This window comes from Eptesicus fuscus, chromosome 9 (assembly GCF_027574615.1).
Source record: "Eptesicus fuscus isolate TK198812 chromosome 9, DD_ASM_mEF_20220401, whole genome shotgun sequence".
In the NCBI taxonomy this organism is placed as follows: Eukaryota; Metazoa; Chordata; class Mammalia; order Chiroptera; family Vespertilionidae; genus Eptesicus; species Eptesicus fuscus.
In genome coordinates this window covers 53,384,079-53,411,274 of record NC_072481.1, presented here as the reverse complement: position 1 = coordinate 53,411,274, position 27,196 = coordinate 53,384,079, and the positions used below count along the sequence as shown (strand labels likewise).

At 37.6% G+C, this 27,196-nt stretch overlaps 1 protein-coding gene across 1 annotated transcript in view; it reads right to left on the bottom strand.

Moving 5' to 3' along the window:
* The window catches only part of TNNI3K (TNNI3 interacting kinase), a 308,489-nt gene that overhangs the window by 184,092 nt on the left and 97,201 nt on the right, over nt 1-27,196 (bottom strand). The window contains exons 10-17 of the mRNA XM_028142435.2: nt 25,971-26,065; nt 25,213-25,362; nt 6,869-6,955; nt 6,254-6,310; nt 5,415-5,507; nt 5,276-5,333; nt 4,955-5,149; nt 4,101-4,205 (exon numbers count right to left, since the gene is read on the bottom strand). Coding sequence (XP_027998236.2) covers nt 4,101-4,205; nt 4,955-5,149; nt 5,276-5,333; nt 5,415-5,507; nt 6,254-6,310; nt 6,869-6,955; nt 25,213-25,362; nt 25,971-26,065 — 840 coding nt within the window. The remainder of the gene's footprint in view (nt 1-4,100; nt 4,206-4,954; nt 5,150-5,275; nt 5,334-5,414; nt 5,508-6,253; nt 6,311-6,868; nt 6,956-25,212; nt 25,363-25,970; nt 26,066-27,196) is intronic.

Sequence of the window (27,196 nt, the reverse complement as noted above, 5' to 3'; positions counted from 1 at the left end):
TAGACCTCCAATTAATTAGTTGTGTTATATAAAAAATATCTGTATGTATGAGAATACTGTAGAGTGTTTTTCTATTCTTAGCATATCAGAGAACAAGTGAGGCATTAATAGCAATAACAAATGGCATTTTTATGGTGTTTTATAGTTTACAAAATGCTTTCATATGCACATCCCATGGGAGTGCCCTGGTCACTGTGATGGAAGTGTTTCTATTCAATTGTTGACAGGGATGCTGTACTACAGACTTTATACAGGAAAAAAAGATCATTCATTTAATCCATATATATTTGCAATGATGGTTTGGTTTAAGGTCAAACAATTTGCGAAATGTACTTTTGCAAGAAAACACAGACAGTTGCTAGTATTAAGTAAAAATCTTTAAAGCCTTTAGCTGTAAACCATGCTTTGCAAGTTCTAATGCCACAAAATAAATGAATAAATTGGGCCAGGTGTCAGTGGGTAAGTTGGTAGGCAGTGGGGCCTACAACAAATTGGAACATACGTTCCTGCATATAGCTGTATGCATTTAAAAATATTTAAACATGATGGGCCAATACCTGTGTGCCTCATATGCAGCCTCTGTTCCACAGTTACAGAACATGAGGTGTAGAAAAAGAAACAAAGCAGGAACACAAGCACAAGGAGAGGATATAAAATATGGTTTAGAATGTAGGAGTTAAGCTTGTTAAGGACTGAACTACAAAGTGCAAGGTTGATAAACATGGCTGATGCTCCTTCAGTATCACCTTCCTCCTTCGATCTTCCCATTCTGACTTTGTTTTGCTGTCATTGTTGGGCCAGCATAACATGATGTTAAGAACACTACAGTGATGTGACCCTGCACTTTTTAGTCAGTTTCCTTACCAGTAAAACTAAGATAATAACTATATTATAGCTTGTTGCAAGACTAAATGAGAATGTACATGAGAAGGGGTTAGCAGAGGTCCTTTCATAATTTAAGTGCTAAATAAATGGTAGGTATTATCCTCATTCTCACCATTATTGGAAAAAACACACACTTCTTCTTACTCATTCCTTGAACAACTTCTTAGAATATACTAAATATGGCAATTAACTTTCAGACCTGTATGGTAAGATGCTTGCCAGGATAAAGGCAGAGTTCTTTCCTTTCATCAAACATATCACCAACCACAAAATCAAAGATAAAAGTATCCTCTGTCTCTGGGCTGGTCAATTAACATGAATAGCCCCTTTCCTTTAGAACTATAAAAGGCATTGGGCAAGTTAATCAGACTCTATCTAGCACCAAGTAGGCCAGTGCTTCCTAAAATGACATTCATAGAAACTCTCCAAGAATTTGGTTCAGTTAAAAATGCATTGATGCATTGATTGAACATCCTCTCTGAGATTAGGAGCACTGGATTTCTTCCTTGGAAATCCTGACATGCACAGATGGTGGGGGGAGAGCAAAATGTAAAGAGGTCATTTCACTACAAATACAAACATGTCTGAGTTCCTCATGCTCTAATGGGCACCTTTCTCTCCTCCTCTTTCAGCCAGACTTTCTAAGTATTGTAGAAATGCAAAGATTAGTATGCTGTAAAAAGACGCAGGACATGTACATGCTTATTCTCCAAAGTCTAGTTTTAGCTCTACATCCTCCAAGAAGCTTTTCACTCTACTTTGATCTTTGACTTACTTGAAATCCTTTGAAAATTGCTGTTTAATCATTTTGGTCCTTTAGCATTTGCTACCTTAAGTAGCAATTAAATTGCTTCCTGGGCATATGTTCTATGTACCCAACCAGACTGCAGTAAGCCCTCTGAGGCGAAGAATTTATACTCTTCTGGGCAATACTTTATCTGCATTAATCTGAACAACTGTTTTAGTGTTGCCAGATTAAAAATTAATAAAAAATAACCCACAAATAGTAAATGCAATAGTTTGGGGCTTTCTTATGTTGAAGACACATATAAAACAATGTTTCATAAAATTTGAAGACTTTTTTATATAATTTAAGACTTCAGGTTAGTTTAGAGACCAAAAAAATGGTAAATATAAACCTTTATCTGTTATTTAATAATGTTTTATTTTCACTTTTAATCAACATTACTTTTGGTCCTGCTTTATAACCTGGTGGTAACAACTTGTACTTACTAACAGGGCAACAGAACACACATTCAATTGCCCCTTTTAATTCCACATGCAAAAATGGTTGGGATTACAAGGTAATACTCCTAAAACTCACAGGTTACCAGTTTGCATTATGCTACTTTATTACCTTTTGTTATCTGTTTCCTAAGTATTGTTACTGAAATGAAAAGAAAATTATGTTTACGAACATAAATGTTTTTAAAAGATAAGGAAAGAACTAATGTCTAATAGTGAAGAAATTAATTTTATTTGAAAACTAGTAAATAACTATAAATAGAGTTCTCCATATGTTTACTTCCAAGAACTAAGCTTCCACCATGCTCATATCTAATTTCTTTTATTTTATTTCTTCTATCTTTCAGATCTGTCTCTTCCTTTAATTTCTACTGCCACATGTGAAATTTTGCTTTGCATTACTTCTCATCTAGATTACTATAACTATGGCTTCACTATTTTCTTGACTTCCCCTTCAAGTTGATGTTTTACAAAGATGCTCAATTGATCTTTCCAACGTACAGTTCCAAATTTGTGATTCCTAGCTCAGACATTCTCAGTGCCTTCTTCTTGCTTACAGAACGAAGTCAAATTTACCACAGGCTAGCAACTTCTGATTTCTGTGCTCTTGTTCCAATTTATTTTTCTGAAAATTTCCCCATAGTCTGCCTCATACATTACATACACTATATATATTTATACACTTCATCCACTAAAATGAAACTATATATTGTTCCTCTGTATGCCTTTAACCTTCTAATCTCTATTTCCTTTATGTCTTCCCTAAGCCGAAAACACTCCTCCAAATCCTATCCACCCTCCAGGGATGGCATCTCTTCCATGCAGTTGTTTCTAAAGTCCTCAGAAGTACTGAATATTCTTCTTTCTGAAAGTGTATAGAAAATTTTCACTATCTCTTTTATAGAACTTGTTATTTTATAACTAAAAATATATTTAGACAAATATCTTTCTCCTCTGCCAAAGTATGAAAGCTCCTTGAGAATGGAGTCTATGGCAGTTTCACTTTGCAAACTCTACTGTGCCAAGTATAAAGGCTCCAAACATAGCAGTTACCAAATACTTGTTGAAGAAATGACAAAGTGGAGTACTTAATTTATTTAGTTAATATTTAGTAGTTTTACAAAAGTCTACAAGTGGGATCTATATGAACCTATTGATAATCATGAAATGAAAGTCATTGGTTTTGATATTCTGATATGTTTCATAAACTATATGAGTGGTTATCCAGCTGTTCTCAACAAAATCTTTGGGGTTCCACAGAAGCAGCCCAGGAATTTCTCTCCTTGGGAGGGAAAAATGGTAAGTAAACAATTATCTACCCTGAACTCTGCCTTCAACTAAAATTGATCCATGTTGTATATGGGCCTTCTTCTAAGGCACATTTTAGAGAAAACTTTCACTGTTTAAAAATTATTTTTGAAATCCCTTGATATTCCACCTCTGGAATCCTTTGATTCTATATTTTTTTCAAGTTTCTTTTCCATATGAAAACATCTTCATATAAAAACCAGGTAAATGAGATGCTGTGATTTAATTGAATTTACAATTAGAGAAATACCAAAATAGTGGCACAAAAGTAGTGTTTCAGATAATTTTATACCAGGTCCTCCTATATATAGCATCTGACTTTGTTTGAGGCATGACATTCTATACCAGTGATCAATTTCAAACTTTAATCTGAATTTACTGATCTAAGAACTAGTTAGCTGGTGAATCTCACAGATATCATTTCCTTGCTGGAAATTTTTAATGTATTCAAAAGATCCCTGAGAGGTTGTTATATAGCTTTCTATTTCTGTAAAACTCAATGACACAACTATATTGCCCAGGCTTATGGGAGTCTGTCCCCTTACCCGCAGAGCAGAAAACCCTGATCTGTAATAAATCTAAAATGCATCTTCAATGAAATACATTTTGGACTTCTAGTCAGTTACACAATTCTAAATTCATTATTCAGGGGGAAAAAATACCTGTTCAAGTCACGATGTATAATTGGCTGTGTCAGGTTGTGAAGGTATTCCATACCTTTGGCAACATCTACTGCAATAACTAATTTAGACTGCAAATCAAGAATCCTAGAATTTAAAAATAACATTTAATGAGGATGAAATGGTCAAAGCCAATGCCATATCTTTTTAAAATAAATCAGTGGTATATGTGGTTTGTTCTTCTGTATAATTTCAGCCTGTTTTGCTCTATTACAGAATAAGCTAAAAATTCAACAAATCTTTAAAAAACAGCTTTTCTACATCAGATACTGTTTAATTACAAATCAATTCAAATACCAAAATCTTTTACTTAAAATATTCTACTTTATTTTATAATATTATACTAAATTTCTTTCTAGTATCATAAAAATTAAATCTACTATAGTCACTGAGTGGAAACCACACTCTAATTATTATATGCATAGATAGATAAAGTGAATTCAAATTAGACATGTGAAAGACCACTCTTTTTTAAAACTTTAAAAAAAAATAAACAACTGTAAATAATGACCCCTGTCAATTATTTTATCTGAGTTTACATATGTCTACTTTACTGGTATGTCAAATTTAGCCTAAAGATTACAATCTTCAGTTACCAATTTAAACTCCTTGAATTTGTTATCTCCAACTGAATTCCATTTAAGAAAGCGCTGAAGTATTTATATTCTCTAATTATTGGGAATAAATTATTAGCCATCTTTAAAATGCCACATTTCCTAGCACTCAGAGATTTCAGAAGGCAAAGTCTTACTCCAAGCAGAAAGCCTCTGAGGTGTTTGTTGCTGAGATAATTCCAACGGTATGTAAAATAACAAGTCAGAACAAGAGCCCCATACCTCTTCTGTTCATGAAGGAGGGAGAATAGAGAACCCCCTGATATGTACTGAGTGACGATGGCAAACTGGCTGGGATCATTCAAACAAGCTCCCACAAACTGAATGACACAGGGATGATTGAGCCGACAGAGAATGGACACCTCTCGGCAAAACATATCCACGTCTGACTTGGAGCAGTAGGTGTTGGCGCGATACCTGGAGACAGTATCGACAGGAAATCCTCAGTCAACAGATGAATCAAAACAAGGGGCTCACCATTCACACGCTTCTCAAAGTTCACAGTTCCACTGGGATGTTTCATTTTCTCAATTGCTTGCTTACCGCTTTATTGCCACTATTTTATTTCTGCATCGTCCTTTATATACTTTCCCAAAAGAACCTAAAATTGTTTAAGAGAAATAAATAAAGACATTATCCTGAGCTCATTACACTAAAGCTGACTAAGAATTTCTTAGGTTACCTGAGCCGATAATCTCATGGAACTCAATTTCTGAGAGTTGAAGGTGGAAATGTGAAGGTAATCCAGCCCTTAGGAGGAGAACATCTGCCTTCTCTGCAAACAGAAATTGTTTTATTTTTTAAGATAAAAAGCACACATGTGGATGTGCACAAGTGCATGTGGAAATATAAATTACGGAACCAAAAATATCATTCCTTAGTAACATTTACTTTTTCAGCTATCATTGACTACTAGGAGATATGAAAACCTTATTACAAATGATCCCTGCATTAAAAGGATGTTAGTTCTCTCTATGTTACTCAACCTTTGTTATCAGGACCAAGAGTTTATTCCTGATCTGATCAACAACTAGCTTGTCTGCGTACCACCGAAATCCTGGAGCACAGTCCGTACCACATCATGATAAAGAGTCTTATCTAGTCAAGCCCTGCAACCCATCACAATAGGCTTAGCCAAAGATCCATAGACTGAACCTCAAAGGGATACATACCAATTAGATATCAGAAAATAAGCACATGAATCATTCAGAGGAAACACGCAAAACCAAAAAATAATTTTAAAAGACTTCAAGTTCTAGGTAGTTTAACTGTTTAACTAAGTTGGAACTCTATTTTTTTTACATTGAATTAAAATTTTCACTGTTATACCTTAATGAACAGAGGCATATACAAAATAGAACAGCAAGTTAGGTTACAGAAAGAATGGCTTGTTGATAGTATTGTTTATACTTACAAAATAGTCATCATTTATACTATGTAAAACAAAATAGAAAATTATCATAGTTGAGGCAATAGTTATCCTTAGTAATAAAATATAGCAATTGTACCATATTAAAATACCTTTTGTCATGCTTTTGATCTTCCCCAAGGGGGATGGAACAGACACATAGGAGCCATCTAGAAATCAAATTACATTATGGTGTTGAAAGTAGCAATCAGGTATTTATTTTTTTCTACGTGGAAGTTAAACATTATTGAAAAAGTAGGTGACATATTTGCTAGGAAAATCAAGTCATACTATAGCTTAAACTGTAGACCGGACATTAAAACTATACAGCAAATATTTACTTAGAAAGCACATAGAAATATTAGAAATCCAAGGTCTAGCAGACTCCAACATATTTAACTTGTATCTGGATATGAGCATTCCCTGATGCCTTAATAGGTAACTGAAATGGAAAATGACTGCTCTCAGCCTTCCCAGGCCTTCCTAGTCATGAACGAGCCTCATAAACATCCTATCCAGGGAATGTTAAACTTGAAGGAATTGTAGATTGGTGAGTTAGAAAGTTGGGGGCTTATTTATTTTCAGCCTCACCCAGCCATAAGTTTTCTTAAAATAAAGCTAATCTGACATGCTCTCCTCCCTCATCCCAGAATGATAGTAATAGAAACATAGTTTTACCCTCAGGACAATATTGCACTAACAACAAAAACTGAATAAGGACAAGGTACCTCCTCCAGGCTGAGAATATTCATTACAGGGCAGTTCATCCTGTGGTCTCTTATAATGCTTCAGGAGTGTGACAATTGCATCATGTCCTTCATGAAAAGAGAAAAAGGACAGAGGGTCTTAATTTTTGCTTGATTTATTCAGCTTACCAACCAATCCAAAAATGACCAGAGGTAGCTTGAAACATAGGATGTATTTTAAGAGATAATATATTGCAATAGAAATTTAGTTCACTCATTCATTCATTCATTCATTCATTCAAAATCACTCATTAAGATTCTACTAGATGAGGCACTATGTTCGCTACTGGGGACACAATGAACAAGGCAACTATCATCCTACCCTTAAGAAGCCTACTGGAGTTGAACAAATAATATGAGTAATGAGAATTTCTAACTGAGGGAAAATCAAGAGCTATGGGAGTATATATTAAGGGGACCATTATACTGGTGAACGGCACATATGGTAATCAGGAAGGAGAGATGCATTTGCTGTGATTGAACATTTTGTTTACCGGGCCTCTAGTAATGAAATAATGGGGAGCCAGTCCTATTAGCACTCTTCCTCTGGACTCTCCTGTGCTCACAATCAGTGAGACTACAAGACTCAAATGCCATTACCCAACAGGCAAACCTATAAAGAAAGAGCCTACGAGGCAGAAGGAACAGATACTATGAAGGTCCCATGAGCAGACACATCATGTTCAGGAAATGAAAGAAGGCCAGTGTGTCTGGTACCCTGCAAGCAAGGATGAGAGTGGTACTGGACTTGCTTGGAGAAGTAGGTAAGCACACATCACGTGGAATAGTGCCTCATCAATGTCTTAGGGTATATAAGAATCACCTGGAGTACATTTTAAAACAAAGATTCCTGAGTGCAGCCCCCAGACATTCTGATTTACAAGGTCTGTCTCCAGCATTACTTTTCTAACAAAGTTCCAGGTATGCTGATCAGCTGTTTAACCTTTATACTATTGATGTAGAGATTTATTGGGTAGGATAAGGAGTTTGGATTTTAATGTAAAGGAAATGGGAAGCTACTAAGGATTTTAATTAGTTGAAGGATATGCTTTATTTTTCTTTAAAAAAAAAAAAATCCCCATTCTCCCAGCTGGCGTCACTCAGTGGTTAAACATTGACCTATGAACCAGGAGGTCACGGTTTGATTCCCGGTCAGGACACATGCCCAGGTTGTGACTTGATCCCTGATGTGGGGTGTGCAGGAGGCAGCTGATCAATGATTCTCTCTCATCACTGATGTTTCCATGTAACTCTCCCTCTCTCTTCCTCTCTGAAATCAATAAAAATATATTTTTAAAACATCCCCATTTACAGATTAGAACTGATGATGCATCTTCAATAGGCTGTTGTAAAGAGTAGGTAAGATAAAATTTGTAATATGCCTAATAGTTCTAACACATAAATATGCCCTTTGGATCTTTTCACATCTTACTATTTTGCCCTAAGAATTGTAAAGGAACTTGGTAACTCCTTTATGGAACTTCAGATACATTTCATAAATACCAATATATTCAATTTCTATTACTGCTACTGTTAATTACCAAAAAATTAGTGGCTTAAACAATATGGTTATATTGTGTTACTAGAGACCTGATGTTGAAATATTTCTCTGAATATCTACAGAGAAAATTCGTGCAAGTGTAGGCCTTCCTTCCCCCGGCTGCTGGCACCAGCTTCTCTGGCACCTGGGACCCGGGCTTTTCTCCTCTGGCCGCTTGCAGGCACCAGAGATCTGGGGTGCCTTCCCACAGGCCACTCGCAGGCACCCGGGACCCGGGCTGGCTTCCCTCCGGCCCCGGCTTCGTCAGGAAGGACATCTGGAAGATGTCGGGTCTAATTAGCATATTACCCTTTTTTTTATTATAGATAGTTCTGGTGGTCAGAAGTCAAACACAGTTCTCACTAGGTTAAAATCAAAGCATTGGCAGGGCTGCTTTCCTTTCTAGCGGTCTAGGGGGAAATCGGTTTCCTTGCCTTCTCCAACTTCCAGAGGCACCGACATTCCTTGGCTCTGGGCCCTCTTTCTAGATTTTTCTTCTAAGTGCTCAATGTCTGTCTGAGTCCTTCTCACAGCATGTCACTCTGACCTTGCTTGTGCTTTCCTCTTTCACACTTGAGGACCCCTGTTCTTACATTGGGCCCACTGGGATAATCCAGGGTAATCTTTCTCTCTCTCTCTTAAAGTCAGATAATTATCAGCCTTAATTCCACCTGCAGCCTTAAATCCCCTTTGCCATGTAGGGCAGCGTACTCACAGGTTCCAGGTATTAGGACCTGGGCATCTATGGGGCCCATTGCTCTGCCTACCACACCCAATGGGATGACAATTTTAGTGCCCTTTGTGTGTTGGTGCTGCCTCCTGTTGAGTACCTCCCTTTCTTCCCCGTCTTTGAAGGCTTTTTAGCCTCAGGACAAAAGTAATATAATAAAAATAAAAAATAAATGTGGGATTAAAATACCCCCTCATCTGTCCCGTTGCTGGATTCCTAGGTTCTGAAGTTCTGTCTGCTCTTCTCCATACCTTCTGCCCCCACTTCAATAGGACCTGTGGTGCTTTTGGAGCTGTTCTTTTACTTAATTTGGTCTTTAAGGATTTGGGACCAGGAATAAAAACAAAACACACAAAAATGTTTTTCTTATTTCTGTTTTTCCTAGGAGAGGCATCTTTGGGGAAAGAAAACAACCCAAATCCCAAGCATTTACTCAAGCACAACAGAGCTTAATTCACTGAGCCCACTCCTCGCCTGGCCCGTCTCAGCTCCTCTGTTGGACTGACTGCAGCTGACAAGCCAAGAGAGGACTCCTGCTCTCCCTAGCGAAGCAGAAATCCACATCTTGAATCCTGAACGCCTGCGTAAGTCCGTGATCACACCCTCGACGTTACCTTTCATTTCAACAGCTCTCTTGGCGCCACTTGCTCTGAGCAGTTTTAATTTCCTGCCAGCACAGTGGCACGATTTGCTGGCATTTTCTTTGGGATGCTTTTCATCAAGAGCCTAATGAGTGCCTGGGTTCTGGCTGATGATAAGCATGAGGCTGCCAGAGAAATGCCAAGAGGCCCTCTCAGTTCTGGAAGGCATCTCCGCCTGATTTCCCACCGCCTGTTAACAGTGGGCAAAGGCTTACACGTATGGGAAATTCTCCACAGCTCTCACCACTCTGACAAACTACTGATGTGTACTAGTATGCAAGGAAACCTGAAGACTCCTGGCACCTAGATCCCTGAAATGTGGCCACAAACAGTTAAGCAGAAAAAAAAAATGCTCTGATGGAACTCACTAAATAGACGTGGTAAGCCAGACTCCTGATAATGGATTCACCCTGATAACCAAGGTACACTAATGGAACACATCCAGAGATAATCAAACTTCCACTAATTAAATAAAATGTTTTCCTATATCTCAGAATTTACTATCTACATCCAAGCATTTTACCCAAATAGGAAATTGCTATGCTATTAGCCTAATGCAGCTATAATAATGATTTGAACTTTCAGAGTATTATTCATTGGAGCCCCTGAGGGTTTTTGGAAAATGAGACTCTACTGCTGGCTTGAAGTGTCTTTCATTGCTTGCTCCCCACTCTTCTAGTCCTGTCTGTATTCCCCACATTTCATGCTTTTCCTTTCATTTGTCTTCTTCTTGTATCCCTTTACTCCTTATACCTGGAGAGATTCCCCCCATCCCTTTCAAGGCTCTTTGCTTTCAACTTTCTGAATAGCTCTTTATTTTAAAACCTACTTTGTTGCTTAAGGCTACAAGTCCACCCAAAGGGCTATTACAAAGACAATTTAGTGTCTACCTCATGGTCATGTACTCAACAGAGGATTCATATATTATTCAAGAAGAAAATGTATAAATTGTATTATTTCCCTATAAGGTTGCTTCTCTGTCCCACCATTTCATCTTAGGAACAATGAATGTAATTTATTCCTATGAGAAATTATGTTAAGAACATAGAAGAAACCTTAGTATAAAAATTATTTTTAAGAATCAAGTCTGAATATTAATGGTAAATGATACCAGTATTGAAATCTTCTGCCTAACTTTGTAACTCTGAGGCCTGTTAGGTCCAAGGTTTAGCAGAGAACTTGGAGACTTGGTCTTGATTAGAGAAACCAAGGAATTTCTATTTGACCTCATAGGTCCCACATGTCCGGGTCATCAAAGGAGTAGTCTGACTCAAAGAATAAAATGTTCACAGCAATGACTGGATAAGATTTTGCTCAATTTTCCACTATCTTCTCATCATTTTAAAAACTAACTTTCCAGAAGCGTTGAAAGGTGGGATCAGAGGGTGGCATGGCTCCTGATGGTTGCCCTTATGACTCATCTTCCTCCTGTCAGTCCTGGTCCCACACACTGTCAATTAAATCAGAAGCAATGAAAATTCTAAACTTGCTACATATTCTCATGACTTGAATCTGAAAGGTGTTTAATATTGTATCACAGAGAGGGAGCCCACATCCCCTTTCCTCCATTGTCTTTGTCCCTTAGTCACCAGGCCCAAAGAAGAATGCCACTAGCCCTTCACCTTGAGATAAGAATGCACAAGCATGAATGTTTTTGCAAAAGAACATTATATTCAAATTAAGTCACTTTAGTTTCCCTCTTTCATTTTTTTCCTCTGCTTTCCATTGGCCATTCTTTCCCCTTTCTTTCCTTCCACAAATATTTATTGAGCGCCCATTAGGAAGCAGCTCAAATGACATCTTTCCAGGGAAGCCCTCCATGGCTTCTCAATTTTAAATTGTGTCCTTAAACTTTTTACTCACCATTGCATGTCGTATTTTATTCATAGCACTTATCATTACCTGATAGTTTCTATTTGTTTTCTTGTTTGCAGCCTAGTTTTTCCCGCTAGAAAAGCAGACTTCCTAATAGCAGGGAGATATTGTCTGTCTAACTCACTGTTTTACTTCAGGTCCCAGAACAATGACTATCATATAGTAGGTGTGTAATACAGTTTTTGTTTGAATGATTGATTGGTACAAGATAATGTTGAAATGCTCTTGACTCCTGTAAAGAATTCTATCTAATAGAAAAGAAAAACTAATTATGTAAATGTTCACTCGGATTTTATTTAGCCAAGCTCTAGGAAGGAAAGGTGAAGGATGCTGTGCATGTGCTTATTTTACAATAGGCTAAGGGGTCAGGGAAGAGCTCCTTGAGGAATTGTTTTTTGAGTTGACTTGAAAGATCAGTGTGAGTTGATTAAGCAAAAAGAGTGGAGAAAAGCATCCAGCAAGAGGGAAAATTTTTGTAGTTCCAATGCATAGAAAGAAGAGCTTTTGAGGAGGAATATAGGGGGCAATCTGGGGGAGGGGGTAGCAATCTGAATCTGTGCCAGTGACCAGTGTCCTAGTGCACATTCTTGTTAGCCTATAATTAAGTCACTGCCCCTTCCTTAGGCAATAATCTGTTTTCCTGGGTGCTTCCAGTTCACAGGGGCCACTGGCTGGGAATTTGGCAGCTTGGCCGGGTGGTGGTGGTGGTGGGGGGGGAGGATCGCTGGTGCTACCCAGGCCAGGCATTCAGATATAATCTAACTTCCCTATTCTAACTGACTCAGGAGGGGCTGTGAAAGCCCGCCACAAAAGCCAGGAAATAAGGAAACAAAGAATTTAGAAATATATATAGGGGGGTGATCTCATTGTATTGGTTGTTCAGGCTTTGGATCTTTGAATCCCCTGAGCCAGCAGCACTGCTTTAAATAAAGGGTTTTTCCTGAATCTCTAGTACTCACTGTGTATTTTCCAGTCACCTGATAAATACTGCAACACTTTATTTGGAGCATTTTTTAAATATTTCTTCCTATTAATTTGAGTATTAGGATAGTGCAGTTGATTAGAAACCTGTTATATTTAAAGAAATATCTACAGAGACAACAGAATAGTGGTAATTAGTATTCTTGAGAACATCAACTATACTACAACTGACCAGATGCCATCTAGTGACACAAAGAATAGAATGTTATAACTGAAATATGTGCTCCTACTCAATTTCACCTCAACAAACATGTATTGAGCATCTATTGGGAATCAGCCATTGAATTAAGTTTCTGAAAGGCAAAATTTAATAGCTCAGATGCTTGCTCGCAATATGTTTACAATTTAGCAGGAGAGAGAATATTTTAATCTGAAGTGATAAGTACAGAGATTGAGATGTGCATGTGGTACAATAAAACATAAAGAAAAGACATGTGTACAGGCTGGACTGTCAGGGAAGACTTTCTGGAAGAGGAAATCCATAAACTGATTCTTGAAGGCTAAGTACAAATCAGATGTGAAGAGTGAAGTCGAGTGGAGAGAATGGAAGGGTGTGGAAAGGCACGATAAAAGGCTTGGAAACATAGAATAATGTGATATGTGTAGGGACAACCAATACTTTTGTATTGCCATCATGTGCATAGATACAGTTGAAAGGAGTTTTTAGGGGTAAATTAGGCAGGTTTAGAGAGTTTTAGGAATTAGGGGGTCCATGGGAAAGAACTGCAGGGCTGCAAAGCTGGGAGGCTGGGAGCTGCCAAAAGGTATACATTTATAGAATAAAGAAAGAGGAAGCCACTCATTCACAGAATAGAGGAGAAGGAAGCTACTTATTCACAAAATAAAGGGAAAGAACGCCATTCATTCACAGAATAAAGGGGAAAGTCACAGAGAGTAGGGAAAAAAAAGAGGAGGACCCCACTTGGGGTTTGAGTCTTGATGCTACTATAGTGACCAATCAGAGGGAATATCAGGACACAAAGAACCACAGCCTTTGTAAATCTTAAGAAAGAGGGACTTAGTGGGTCTCTCTCCCCCTCCCCATGTGGTAGTCTGTGCTTGTTTCCCAGTAAATTTTCACGTTTTCCTATACCACCTTTTGTTGGTGGCTTCCTTCTTCAAATCCACCTGGACAAGAACCCGGGAAATCACCTTTGTATACTGCCCAGAGGAAAACAACGCATTTCAGTTTAATTTCTGTGTTTCACTGTCTCACAGGGTGACTGTTCAGATTTGATGAGTTAAGGCGTATAGAGTGTTTCCAAGGTGCCTGTCACGGAGTGAATACCCAGTGAATAGTGATCTGGTGAATGTGATGATGCTTGTGGCATGTGAAGTCATCCAGGTGACAGGAATAACTGAACATGAGGTCTGAGAGGTAGGAAAGGCACAGGGTATGCCATGATAGCAAACTGGGACCTTTTCCAATAGGTGACTGTGGGTCAGTGAAGGGTTGTAAGCTGGGAAATAATATGGTCCTATTTGTACCTTGAATATATCTCTGACTATAGTTGGAAAATGAATTCAAAAGATGCTGAAGATATTTTTTTTTTAAAAGACTACTTATGAGGCTATAAAATGGATCATGGTATGGACTAAAATCGTGGTAGCAAAAATAAAGAAAGAATGGATTCAAATATATCTATGAAGTAAAATGAACAAGACTTCTTCATTGAATGAATATGTGGTAGGGGACACTGAAGGAGAAAAAGTAGTCAAGTATCAATCCAGATTTCAGACTTAGGTGACTAAGTGGGTGATACTGCTTTAAAATGACAGAGTGAATAAGGGATACTATAGGAGAAAGTGATTGATGAAGACAAAAAAGTGTTAAGTTCACCCACCTGGCATGGCTCCGTGTTTGAGTGTTGACCTATGAACCAGGTCAAGGTTCAATTCCTGGACAATGTTAGGTCACCAAAGGAGGAATGCACGAGGCCAGAATGGTGAGGGATTACAAATTTATTCGATCATCTGTACACCAGGTGACTGAGCCTGGATGGCTCCAGCACCCAGTGACAGGAGTCAGCGGCTTTTAAAGGAGTTTTGGCGGGCTTTTTCCTGGGCAGGACTTCTTTATGCATACCCAAAGGGGAGATAATGGAATGTGGTCGCAGCAAGTGAAATGTGGTCTCAGCAAAGGGAATATCCATAGTGAAGTGGCCTGAAAAGTCAGTTGCTGGGGGAAGGGTATCAATTCAATTGCTTGATCAGCCTTAACAGTCAAGGCACATGCCTGGGTTGTGGGCTCAATCCCTAGTAGGGGGCATGCAGGAGGCAGCCAATCAATGATTCTCTCTCATCATCGATGTTTCTATCTCTCTCCCTCTCCCTTCCTCTTGGAAATTAATAAGAAATATACTTTTTTTTAAAAAAGTATTAAGTTCACTTCTAGCAGAGGGATGTCTTCCCAGCACCCACCGCCCCCTTCTGCCCATCTCTGGTTTAAGACTTGTGAGTCCCTCTGAATGTCTCAGACTAAGGCCTCAACCCCATGAAGGAGAGAGAGAACTATATAACCAGACACCTGGAGAAGAGAGATCAAGGGAAGACAAAGAAACAGCCCGCATATGAAAGAAAAGGTGGCATCACCAGAAAAGGAAGTAAACGAATTGGGGGCAAGCAACCTGTCAGAGAAATGATCATAAGGTGGATGAAAAGAATGGAAGACAAATTCAACAATATGTGTAAGAACCAAGATGAAATGAAGAAGAACCAAAAAGAAATGAAAAATGACATCGCTGCTATAAAGAACTCAATAGAAAGCATAAAGAGTAGACTAGAAAAAGCAGAGGACTGCATCAGTGAGCTAGAAGACAAGGTAGGAAAAAATACCCAAGCAGAGCAGCTTCTACGAAAAAAAAAAAATAAAAAGCAGAAGAGCCTAAGGGAACTTTGGGACAACACGAAACAAGACAACATCCACATAATAGGGGTGCCAGAAGGAAAGGAAACTGAGCAAGGAATAGAAAACCTGTTTGAAGAAATAATGACAGAGAACTTCCCTAATGTAGGGAAGAAAAAACTCACACAAAACCAAGAAGCTCAGAGTCCCAGACAAAATGAACCCAAAATACTGATGCCAAGGCACATTATAATTAAATTGGCAAACACCAACGACAAAGTAAGAATCTTAAAAGCTACCAGAGAGAGACAGAAAGTTACCTACAAAGGATCCCTCATCGGACTAGCGTCTTATTTCTCAACAGAAACACATCAGGCCAGAAGGGAATGGAATGAAATATACAACGTCATGCAAAGGAAGGGTCTGAATCCAAGAATACTGTACCCAGCAAGGCTATCAATCAAAATTGAGGGTGAAATCAGGAGCTTCACAGACAAAAAAGGACTAAGGCAATTTATTACCACCAAACCAGCAATGCAAGAAATTCTAAAGGGTCTGCTGTAAAAGGAGAACTAGGAAGTGAAGAAGGAATGCAGGGGTAAAGAATAAAAATGGTGACAAACAAGTACCTATCAATAATAACTTTAAATGTAAATGGATTAAATGCCCCAATCAAAAGACATAGGGTAACTAAGTGGATAAGAAAACATGACCCATATATCTGCTGTCTACAGGAAACCCACCTCAAAAAAAAAAAAGACGCACACAGACTGATGGTGAAGGGATGGGAAAAGGTTTTTCAGGCGAATGGAAATGAAAAACAAAGCTAGGGTAGCAATACTTATATCTGACAAATTAGATCTCAAAGTGAAGGACATAAAAAGAGATAAGGAAGGCCACTTCATAATACTAAAGGGAGCAATCCAACAAGAAGAAATAACTCTGGTAAACATATATGCACCCAATACAGGAGCACCAAAATACATAAAAAAATTCCTGGAGGATATCAAGGGAGAGATTGACAGCAATACAATCATAGTAGGGGACTTTAATACCCCACTATCACCATTGGACAGGTCCTCTAAACAAAAAATCAGCAAAGAAACATCAATCCTAAATGACTCACTAAACCAGATGGAATTAATTGACATCTTCAGAACATTTCACCCCAAAGCCACAGAATATACATTCTTCTCAAGTGCACATGGGTCATTTTCAAAGATAGACTATATATTGGGTCACAGGCAAAGTCTCTTCAAATTCAAGAAGACAGAAATAATATAAAGCATCTTCTCATATCACAATGGCATAAAACTGGAAATCAACTACAATAAAAACAATCCAAAAAAATCAAACACATGGAGACTAAATAGCATGCTATTAAACAATGACTGGGTTACCAGAGAGATCAAAGAAGAAATTTAAAAAATCATGGCAACAAACGACAATGAAAATACAACAATCCAAAATCTATGGGACACAGCGAAAGCAGTCTTGAGAGGGAAGTTTATAGCTCTACAAGCCTACTCCAAAAAAAAACAAAAAACAATGGTAATAAATTACCTAACCCTACAATTCAAAGAGTTAGAAAGAGAGCAACAAGAAAAGCCAGTGTAAGCAGAAGGAAGGAAATAATAAAGATCAGAGTGGAGATAAAAGACATAGAGACCAAAACAAAAAAACAAACAAACAATAACAACAACAAAAACAATACAAAAGATCAATGAAACCAAGAGCTGGTTCTTTGAAAGGATAAACAAGATTGATGAACCTCTAGCCAGGCTCACCAAGAAGCAGAGAGAGAGGACCCAAATAAACAAAATCAGAAATGAAAGAGGTGAAATAACAACAGACCCCGACGAAATACAAAGGATTGTTACAAAATACTACGAACAACTCTATTCCAACAAACTGGACAACCTAGAGGAAATCGACATATTCCTAGAAAAATACAACCTTCCAAAACTCAATCAGGAAGAATCTAAGCAGCTCAACATGCCAGTAACTATGGAAGAAATTGAAGCAGTCATCAAAAAGCTTCCAGCAAACAAAAGCCCGGGGCCAGATGGCTCCACAGGGGAGTTCTACCAAACATTCAAGAAAGAACTAAAACCTATCCTCCTCAGACTATTCCAAAAAATTCAAGAGGAAGGAACACTTCCAGCTCCTTCTATGAAGCCAGCATCACCCTAATACCAAAATCAGATAAAAGACAACACAATGAAAGAGGATTACAGGTCAATATTCCCCATGAACATAGATGCCAAAATCCTCAACAAAATTCTAGCAAATCGGATCCAGCAGTACATCAGAAAGATCATACACTATGACCAAGTAGGATTTATCCCAGGAATGCAAGGATGGTACAATATCCGCAAATCAATCAACGTGATACATCACATAAACAAATTGAGAGACAAAAATCACATAATCATATCAATTGATGCAGAAAAGGCATTTGACAAAGTCCAACACCCTTTTCTGATAAAAATGCTCAGCAAAGTGGGAATAGAGGGATCATATCTCAACATAATAAAAGCCTTATATGACAAACCTACAGCCAACATCATACTCAATGGGCAAAAACTAAAACCATTTCCCCTAAGAACAGGAACAAGACAGGGATGCCCACTTTCACCACTCCTGTTCGATATAGTACTGGAAGTGCTAGCCATAGTGATCAGACAAGAAGAAGAAATAAAAGGCATACAAATTGGAAAAGAAGAAGTAAAACTGTCCTTATTCACAGATGACATAATATTGTACATAAAAAAACCCTAAAAACTCAATAAAAAAACTATTAGACTTAATAAATGAATTTAGCAATATAGCAGGATACAAAATTAAAGCCAAGAAATCTATGGCATTTCTATACACCAATAGTGAACTTACAGAAAGAGAGACTAAAAAAGCAATCCCATTTACCATCACACCAAAAAAATTAATATACATAGGAATAAACTTAAGTAAGGAGGTAAAAGACCTATACACGGAAAACTACAGGACACTGAAAAAAGAGATAGAGGAAGAGATAAACAGATGGAAGAACATATCATGTTCATTGATTGGTAGAATCAACATCATTAAAATGTCCATACTGCCCAAAGCAATCTATAGATTCAAAGCACTCCCCATTAAAATACCAACTGCATATTTCACAGACCTAGAAAGAACTCTCCAAAAATTCATATGGAATAAAAAAAGACCCCGAATAGCTGTAGCAATCCTGAGAAATAAGAACAAAGTAGGTGGGATCTCAATACCAGATTTCAAGCTGTATTACAAAGCCACTGTTCTCAAAACAGCCTGGTACTGGCAGAAGAACAGACATATAGACCAATGACATAGAATAGAGAACCCAGATATCGACCCAAACCACTATGCTCAATTAATATTTGACAAAGGAGGCATGGACATACAATGGAGTCAAGACAGTCTCTTCAATAAATGGTGTTGGGAAAATTGGACAGATACATGCAAAAAAAAGAAAACTAGATCACCAACTTACACCATACACAAAATAAACTCAAAATGGATAAAGGACTTAAACATAAGACAGGAAACCATAAAAATACTAGAGGAATCTACAGGCAGTGAAATCTCAGACATATGCCGAAGCAATTTCTTCACCGATACCGCTCCTAGGGCAATGGAAACTAAGAGAAAATAAACAAGACACTGAAGGGGTGGGATGAGGGCATGCGACAGGGGGTAGAGCAGGCTGGGGGAAAGTCAATGGTGGGGGAAAGGAGATATATGTACTACTAAGTGTCATACTTTAAACAATAAAATAAAATTTAAAAAAAAGTGTTAAGTTCAATTGTAGGCGTGTTGAATTACACATGCTCCTCAGATCCCCAAATAAAGGGATTGAGTATGTCAGTTGGTGTGGTTTTAAAACATGGCTGCATGTTTGTTGTTGTTTTTTTGACACTTTTCCTTGACTGTTGTAGTAAAGAGATCTGCAAATTTGTATTTTATTTTTTTGCATGCTAATATACATATTAGAGTAATAGTTTTAAATTGCTTTCACAATATTTTGATTAGTGATTTTCAAAATCTCCTTGAATTTGCTTTGGTCCTGAGGTTTTAAAATGAATGTTATTACTTGAGTCATAAATAAGAGATATCAATACACCAAAACAACACATGTTTTCATATATCCCAAGTTTGTCAGTGGTGTTTGGCAGGGATATAAACCCTTCATGAGCAGGTTTGTAGCGGATGCCCCTCATCTAAATGCATCATTATGTCATATTTCTTTCCAGACACTAAAGCATGTTGTAAATTAGGAAAGACCATGAGGTTTGGGAGTTATGTGGAACTTGACTGAACCTCTGCTACACACTTAATAACAGACACCACCATTTTTATTGAGAATTTATGTTCCAGACATTTACATCTTATCCCTAATCTTCAGCAGAATTCTGTAAAGTTGTTATTAATTTACTCATTTTAAATTTAAAGATTAAGGCTTAGAGAGGTTAAATAACTTTTCCAAGATAATTAATTATTAAGGATAAAATTGGGACTTGGATCTATCTGATTCTAGAGTCAGATGGAAAGAGACTGACCTCTGTAATAAGATAGACCTCTGTTTGGTACCAGCTCTCCACTTAAGAGCTGTGTGGTTTGGGCAAGTGTGACTTAACAGCTCTAAGTCTCAAACTATCCAATAGACAAAAACTACCAATTTAAAGGGTTACTTTGATAAATGCATATATAATAGGTGCTTAATGAATGTACTTTCTCTTCCATTATCCATTTTAATATATGTTGTTTCTTACGTATTATGTTTCAAAAGTACTTTCGTAGTAACTCCCTAAAAGAATGGAAGTTTTTCCTCTTCTAATGAGAATCAGTATTTTTTTATTTCTCTTTAAAGGAGAGAGTAACTAAACATGTAGAAATGTAACCAGTATACATAAAATCACACATAGATTTTTAAATACCATTTGAATCCTTTGTGTATTCCTTTCTCTACCCTACCCTAATCCATGCAAGCACACTAAACTAGATTCACAAAATTAAGTAGGTTCACTAAAGTCCAAATATAGAATTCAATATAGAAGAAACTTGAATATTTATTATTTCATTGATGAAAATTTATCAAAACATTTAATGAATCCACCACATCTTCCTTCTACTCCTCTGACACCCTTATCTCTTAGTTATTTTTAACTGGTTGAAAACTATAGAAATTCACCACTGTAAGACTTTATTACTTTTTGAGAATACACTATAGTATGTTTACTATAAATAATTCACACCATACTACACTTGTCAAAACGAATGAACAAAGTATACATCATGCAATAGGAGCCTTGATTTTTATTGTTTTTGCTCACTTACTCACTGATTCTCCAACTGCAGCTCCCTGTCACTGTGAATTAGAGTGGGACTGCTGTATACAAATATTGTATTCTGGGCAATTAGATATTGGGATAGGACCCTCTGCAAATTACTTTAACTGGTGTCAGTGCTGAAGCAAATAAGACGTTTTAGCAAAACAGAGTTTCAGTTCTGTTTCTAGTTTGGGTGATTTTCTGGCCCTAAACTGCCTGACATAAAGGAGTGCTTTTCTTTGTCAAAGGCAGCCTTTTCAAATCTAACTGCCAGACACACTATTGAGCTATGTGTTCAATTCTAATTGGCAGAGATCTTTTCAATTTGGCAGTTTCATCTTTAATGCAATGGATGTAAGATTATGTGTAGGTCTTTTCAATGGTTTTTCCATACTGGTGATTAGGGCAGAGGATTTGAACATAAGCAGGCTGCTGGCTATTTCTTCTGGCCAATTTAAATTGATTCATACAAGTCCTTTGTACCTCAGGGAAAGGGCAGAACAAATCCAAGTGAGTGAGACAGCTATCGCTACTTTCAGATGGCGTAGAAAAAAAAAAGGTTGGCGGGAGGGAGGCAGACTTAAGGATGGGAAACACTCTAAATATTGTAAAATTGGAGCTCTGAGCAGAATGGTAGAGAAATACTGAAACTTAACCAGTAGGGTTCTGTGTAGAATCAAGGTCACAAGAAAAATTATTTCCAGGATTTATTTTGATATCGTTAGGTTAAAAGGGCTATGTAAATAAAGAAACAACAAAACAAAAACAGACTCAGAGGAAACAGAGACCAAAGGGATGGTTATCAGAGGGGGTGAAAGAATGGGTGAAAAAGCTGAAGAGGAATAGAGTGAATAATATTTTGATAATGTTGCATGGTGACAGATGATCATTAGAATTAGTGGGGTGATCACACTGGGTATAAAAATGTCAAATCACTAAATTGTACACCTGAAACTAATATATCTAATACAGTATAGTATACCAACTATACTTAAATAAAAATAAAAGGGATATGTAAATAGAAAGTATTTTTCATATCTGATCCTTTCAGCTTTTTTCTGAAAGTATCTAAAAAAGAAAAAGATAACTCTTCCAACAGTGCAAAGCACCCCTCAACATGCTATAGCACAGTAGTTGGCAAACTCATTAGACAACAGAACGGCAAACCGCGGTTCGCAAGCTGCATGTGGCTCGCGAGCTGCAGTTTGCCGACCACTGCTATATCAGAGATATCAACTGAAAGTTTTGTTTGGGTCAGGTGAAAATTTGTCTTAGAATAATCCAAACAGAGGTTAATGTTTTTGAAAAACATTCTCAATTTTCTATTGAGAGGTTAAAGTAGGATGAGCTATTCAAATTGGACCCATCCAAAAGTACACCTTTTCAAATAGATAGACCTTGGTTATGAGGTCCCTTCTGGTTTATCAGTCCTGGTTTATCTGTCCTGGATGGGGCAATTTCTACATAATTTCTTTTGCATAAAGAAGAAACTCCAAGTGATCTTTTAGTGCTTCTTCTTCTCCATCTCCAACTTGCCTAGGGAAATCCTTAGTATGCCACACCCATTAATTTATTGAGTCCCTCTCAGAGCAAGAAAGGAAAGCATTTTTTTTCCTTTTTTAAAAATTGATTTCAGAGAGGAAGGGAGAGGGAGAGAAAGATAGAAATATCAATGAGAGAGAATCATCAACTGGTTGCCTCCTGCATGCACCCCCCTGGGGATCGAGCCCACAACCCAGGCATGTGCCCCCAATCGGAATTCAACCTGGGACCCCTCAGTCCCCAGGCTGATGTCTCTATACACTGAGCCAAATCAGCTAGGGAGGAAAGCATTTCTTTATCTAAATAAAACAGGGACAGTGTACTGTTGACAATATTTTAAGAAGGCCATTTCAATCCACATGAAAATGATGCAACATTTCTCCAGCAAGAAAAAATAGCAACAATTTCATTTTGTTGGTTTGATTTCTTCTATCCTAAGAACATACCCAAACCATCCATCTGTCTCCTGAGTACTAACATTCAATTTGTTAAAATTTATGGTAATAATGAAATGCAACACTGGTGCCTGGCACATTAGTTGAACAAATAAGAGTGACAAGCATGGCATATGTTGCAGAGACCAGTGGCTAAATCCTCTAAGCTAAAGGAATTTTGTTGTCATTTGGTAGGAACTCTTAGGAGCTTATACCATGATTTATTGTCTTATAAAGTGTGGGGATCCACAAAAACATAAAATAAAACCAGTTTTCAACTATCATTCTCAATCAACTGAACACAAACAAAGCCAGTGCCTATGAAGAGCTAGCTGCAGCAGCTATTTCTGAGCTGCCTTCCAGAAGACTAACGCTTTGTAAATAATCTTTCTCTGAAACTCAAATTTCTTAAGAGACACTGATAACCATCTAAATAAATGCCACGTGTTGAGTAACTAGAAATTAGTAAGGCCTTCGGAAGCCTCAGGATATGTAGGATTTTCCAACGGATACTCAAATAAAGAGCTACCTGAAATTTCTTTTATACAAAGCAACAGGTCATTACACCTAACAGAAATCTTTACAGATACTTATCAAAAGACATGTACATGAGTGTTCACAGCAACAGCATTTTTTATAATCTGTAATTGAAAATTCTTCAAATGCCCCTAAACAGTAGAATGAATAAGTACATTGTGATATAGTTGCAAATCATTATACTATACAATGAGAATGAATGATCTACAACTATCTGCAACAACCTAGATGAATCTTACAAATTGTGGGTCAAATGAAGCCGGACACAAAGACATATATAGCATACCATTCCATTTATATAAAATACATAAAGTGGCAAAGCTAACATATGCCCCATGAAGACAGTGGTACCCTTTTTGAGGAGTGATTGGAAGAGAATGTAAGTAGGGATTTGGAGTGCTAGCCATGACCCATTTCTTCATCTGCATGCTAGAGTGAGTTCAGTTTGTGAAAATTCATTGAACTACAATGTGCAAACATATATGTGTGTGTGTGTGTATTTATAAAACACAAATAAAAATAGCAGGCCTACTAGTATATCTACAAAGTCCCTACTATTCCATATTTGTTCACTTGTTTCTATTAAAGTAACTACTATGTCTTTTTTTTTACTAGAAATCTGCAAACCTGTATGTTTTCCTTTCTCCTTTTCTATGTTCTATAATAGCTGCCTATTTCTATCCATCAAACTCCATTTCTCCTTTCAATAATGGACTTTCATGTTTTACTTCAGATAGCCTGATAAATCTTCCAGTTTAGTAATTGTTCTCCTTTAGTATGGACTGCTAAGATTCTAGCATTTAAAAAGATGAAAACACTTCTTTACATACTTTAAACTTCCTAATAAGGTGATGCAGATATCAAAGTCTGACATATTTTACAGCATTTAGTTGTAGCTCTCTGATTTCAATTACAATGTCTATTGTTCCATGTCCTCTAGAAATTTAAACTCCATACGGCCTCATGTGTATAAAGCTTGCTAATGTACAGCTTGCTTCTAAGACACAATATATCTTAATAACAATGACAAAGATGCTAGTTCACCTTCTAATTGTCTCTAGTTTCCTTTCCCTTAAAATTAAGAATTTGTTATTAATCATCTTTATTTCTATACTACTGCTATTACCAATGTTATCATTACTAAAATACAGTTATTAGGTACTCATTTATGCCAGACACTGTTGTAAGCAATTTGCACATACTATCTCATTTACTCTCTACAATCTTGTAAAAGAGGAGTTGTTGTTGTCCTCATTTTCCAGATGAAGAAACTGAAGTTCAGCAATAATAAATAACTTGCCTAAGATAAAAGAACATGGCTTGATTTAAACCCAGGTATTCTCCCATCCTAGCCCAAGCTTGAACCACTTTGCACTCCAGTAAGTTTATACTTAAACACTAATCATTAGCTCCCTTACTTTTTAAAGTAGAGGCATTGTCAGCAGATCTGACAAACATTCCCTTTCTTTCTTTGTATTTATTTCCTTTTAAAAAATTTGAATTCACATAAAAATTTCCCCCATATAAGAGATAAAGACTCACTCTATGTCTACTCTAAGAAAGTAACTGTCATTATCCATCACGATTTTGTTTCTCTAGTATCTAGGAATGTGAGCTCATTCTCTTTACAAAGTGCCAATACCAAGCATGCCTTCAGTTCATCTGCAGCTCAGGGGTTGCCTTCCCTACTGATGGTCTATTGGACTCTTTGATGCAAGTCCCCAGTGACTCAAATATAATTTACAGAGAAATGGGAGTGTACAACTCATGCAAGCAAAAAAAAAAAATTACTGATGCCATAATCTATGCACACAGTTCCATGTATTACTAGAGAGATGCAATGATGAAAAATATACCTTTTTCATAAGCCCACATCAAACATGTCTGCTCATCTTTTTCACCACTAGACCTGCTGGGATCACAGGCTACTAGATTCATATCAGCTCCATTATCCAGTAAGAACTGAACCAGGCGAATGTGACCGTGGTAGCAAGCAGAGTGCAATCCTATAATAGAATAGAATGAAAGTGCAAAAGGAAAAAAGAGGAAAACAATCCCAATTTTCAAAAGACAGTCATTACCACATAATAGATTTGTTGCCAGAGATACAAAGGAAGGATTTACTTCTTTAATAATGAATTAATTCCATTATTGAGCAAACAAGATATACTTTAGGCAAAAGAAGTATACTATTCTAGTTGATCTTCTATATAGACTGCCTTTTTGTTTAGCACAATTCCTAGTATTTCTATACCTACTGTAATTACCAAGAAAAGGGTTGGCATCTTTGTACATATCAAAGAACAAAGACCCAATCAAGTATTTTTCTTGATCAGCCAACCAAGGGGAAGGCAGTGTTGTTAGTCTGTTCCTGGTGCAGGGCACAAGGAATTCATTGACTGGAGATACTTTAGCACAACAGTGAAACTACCTCAAAGTCAGTTGCTTATTGTTATCACCATGCACCATCAATTCTAAATGATGCAATTGATAAAATATCCCTCCCCCCTGGGGTGGACCACTCCCACTGCCCCCTTTCTTCTTGAGCATACTACTTTTCTTGACAGTTTTGGATATGCCTCATAAACTCGTGATGATCTCACCACAGCCTTACCTGTGTGCCCATCTCTTCCTTGGTGGTTGATGCTTACAACATTTTGATCAAGAAGAAACTTAACCAGGTCAATGTTCTTGCCATAGGTACAAGCACTGCAAAAAAAATATACCATAAAGAAAATAGAAGGCCCTTGTTATAGGCTGAATTGCATGCCCCTCAAGTTAATATGCTGACACCCCAACACACAAAACCTCAAAATGTGACCATATCTAAAGAGATACAATTTAAATAGGTAATTAAGTTAAAAATTGAAACATTAGAGTGGGTCCCAACCTAATATGACTGGTATCCCAATAAGAAGGGGAGATTCATACACAGTTACAGAAACAGAAGACAGCAGAAAAGTGGCCATTTGCAAGGCAAGGAGAGAGACTTCAGAAGATACCAAACCCTCTGATGACTTGATCTGGACTTACAGCTTCTAGAACTGTGAGAAAACAAACATCTGGTTTTCAAGCAACAGAGTCTGTGGCATTTTGTTATGGCCATCCTAGAAAATAAATACAGCCCCAATTTACCCAGGCTACTCTAGATGCTGGGGTGTTTGTAGGAGTGCCTCTGCTTACCTTGATACCTTACAACAGAATTCTTTTAAGAAGAGAAGAAATCTTGTCATCTTAATGTTCCTACTGCACCAACACAAGGCTGGTTCTTAATTAAACTTTCTTGAATAATTCATTGAGTGAATAAAAAGCTACCATCTTACTGCAATAGACTTTACCAGCATTGATTAGTTGCATAATAAATAGTTCCCATAATACTACACTTTTAATGTTCCATTGTTGAATTGCCTGCTTGTTTCTTTCAAAGCAACTATTTACAGAAAATAATGAGTTCTGAATATATATATATACTAGAGGCCCAGTGCATGAATTCATGCACCAGTGGGATCCCTTGGCCTGGCCTGGGGGATCGGGCTGAAACCCACTCTCTTACATCCCCTGAGGGGTCCTGGATTGTGAGAGGGTGCAGGCCAGGCTGAGGGACCCCCCGGTGCATGATTAGGGCCAGAGAGGAATGTGGAAGGTTGGCCAGCCGGGGAGGGACTGTGGGAAGGCTCCAGGGCGTGTCCAGCCCATCTCGCTCAGTCCTGATTGGCCGGACCCCAGCAGCAAGCTAACCTACTGGTTGGAGCGTCTGCCCCCTGGTGGTTAGTGCACTTCATAGCGACTGGTCAACTGGTTGACTGTCTGCCCCCTAGTGGTCAGTGCATGTCATAGCGA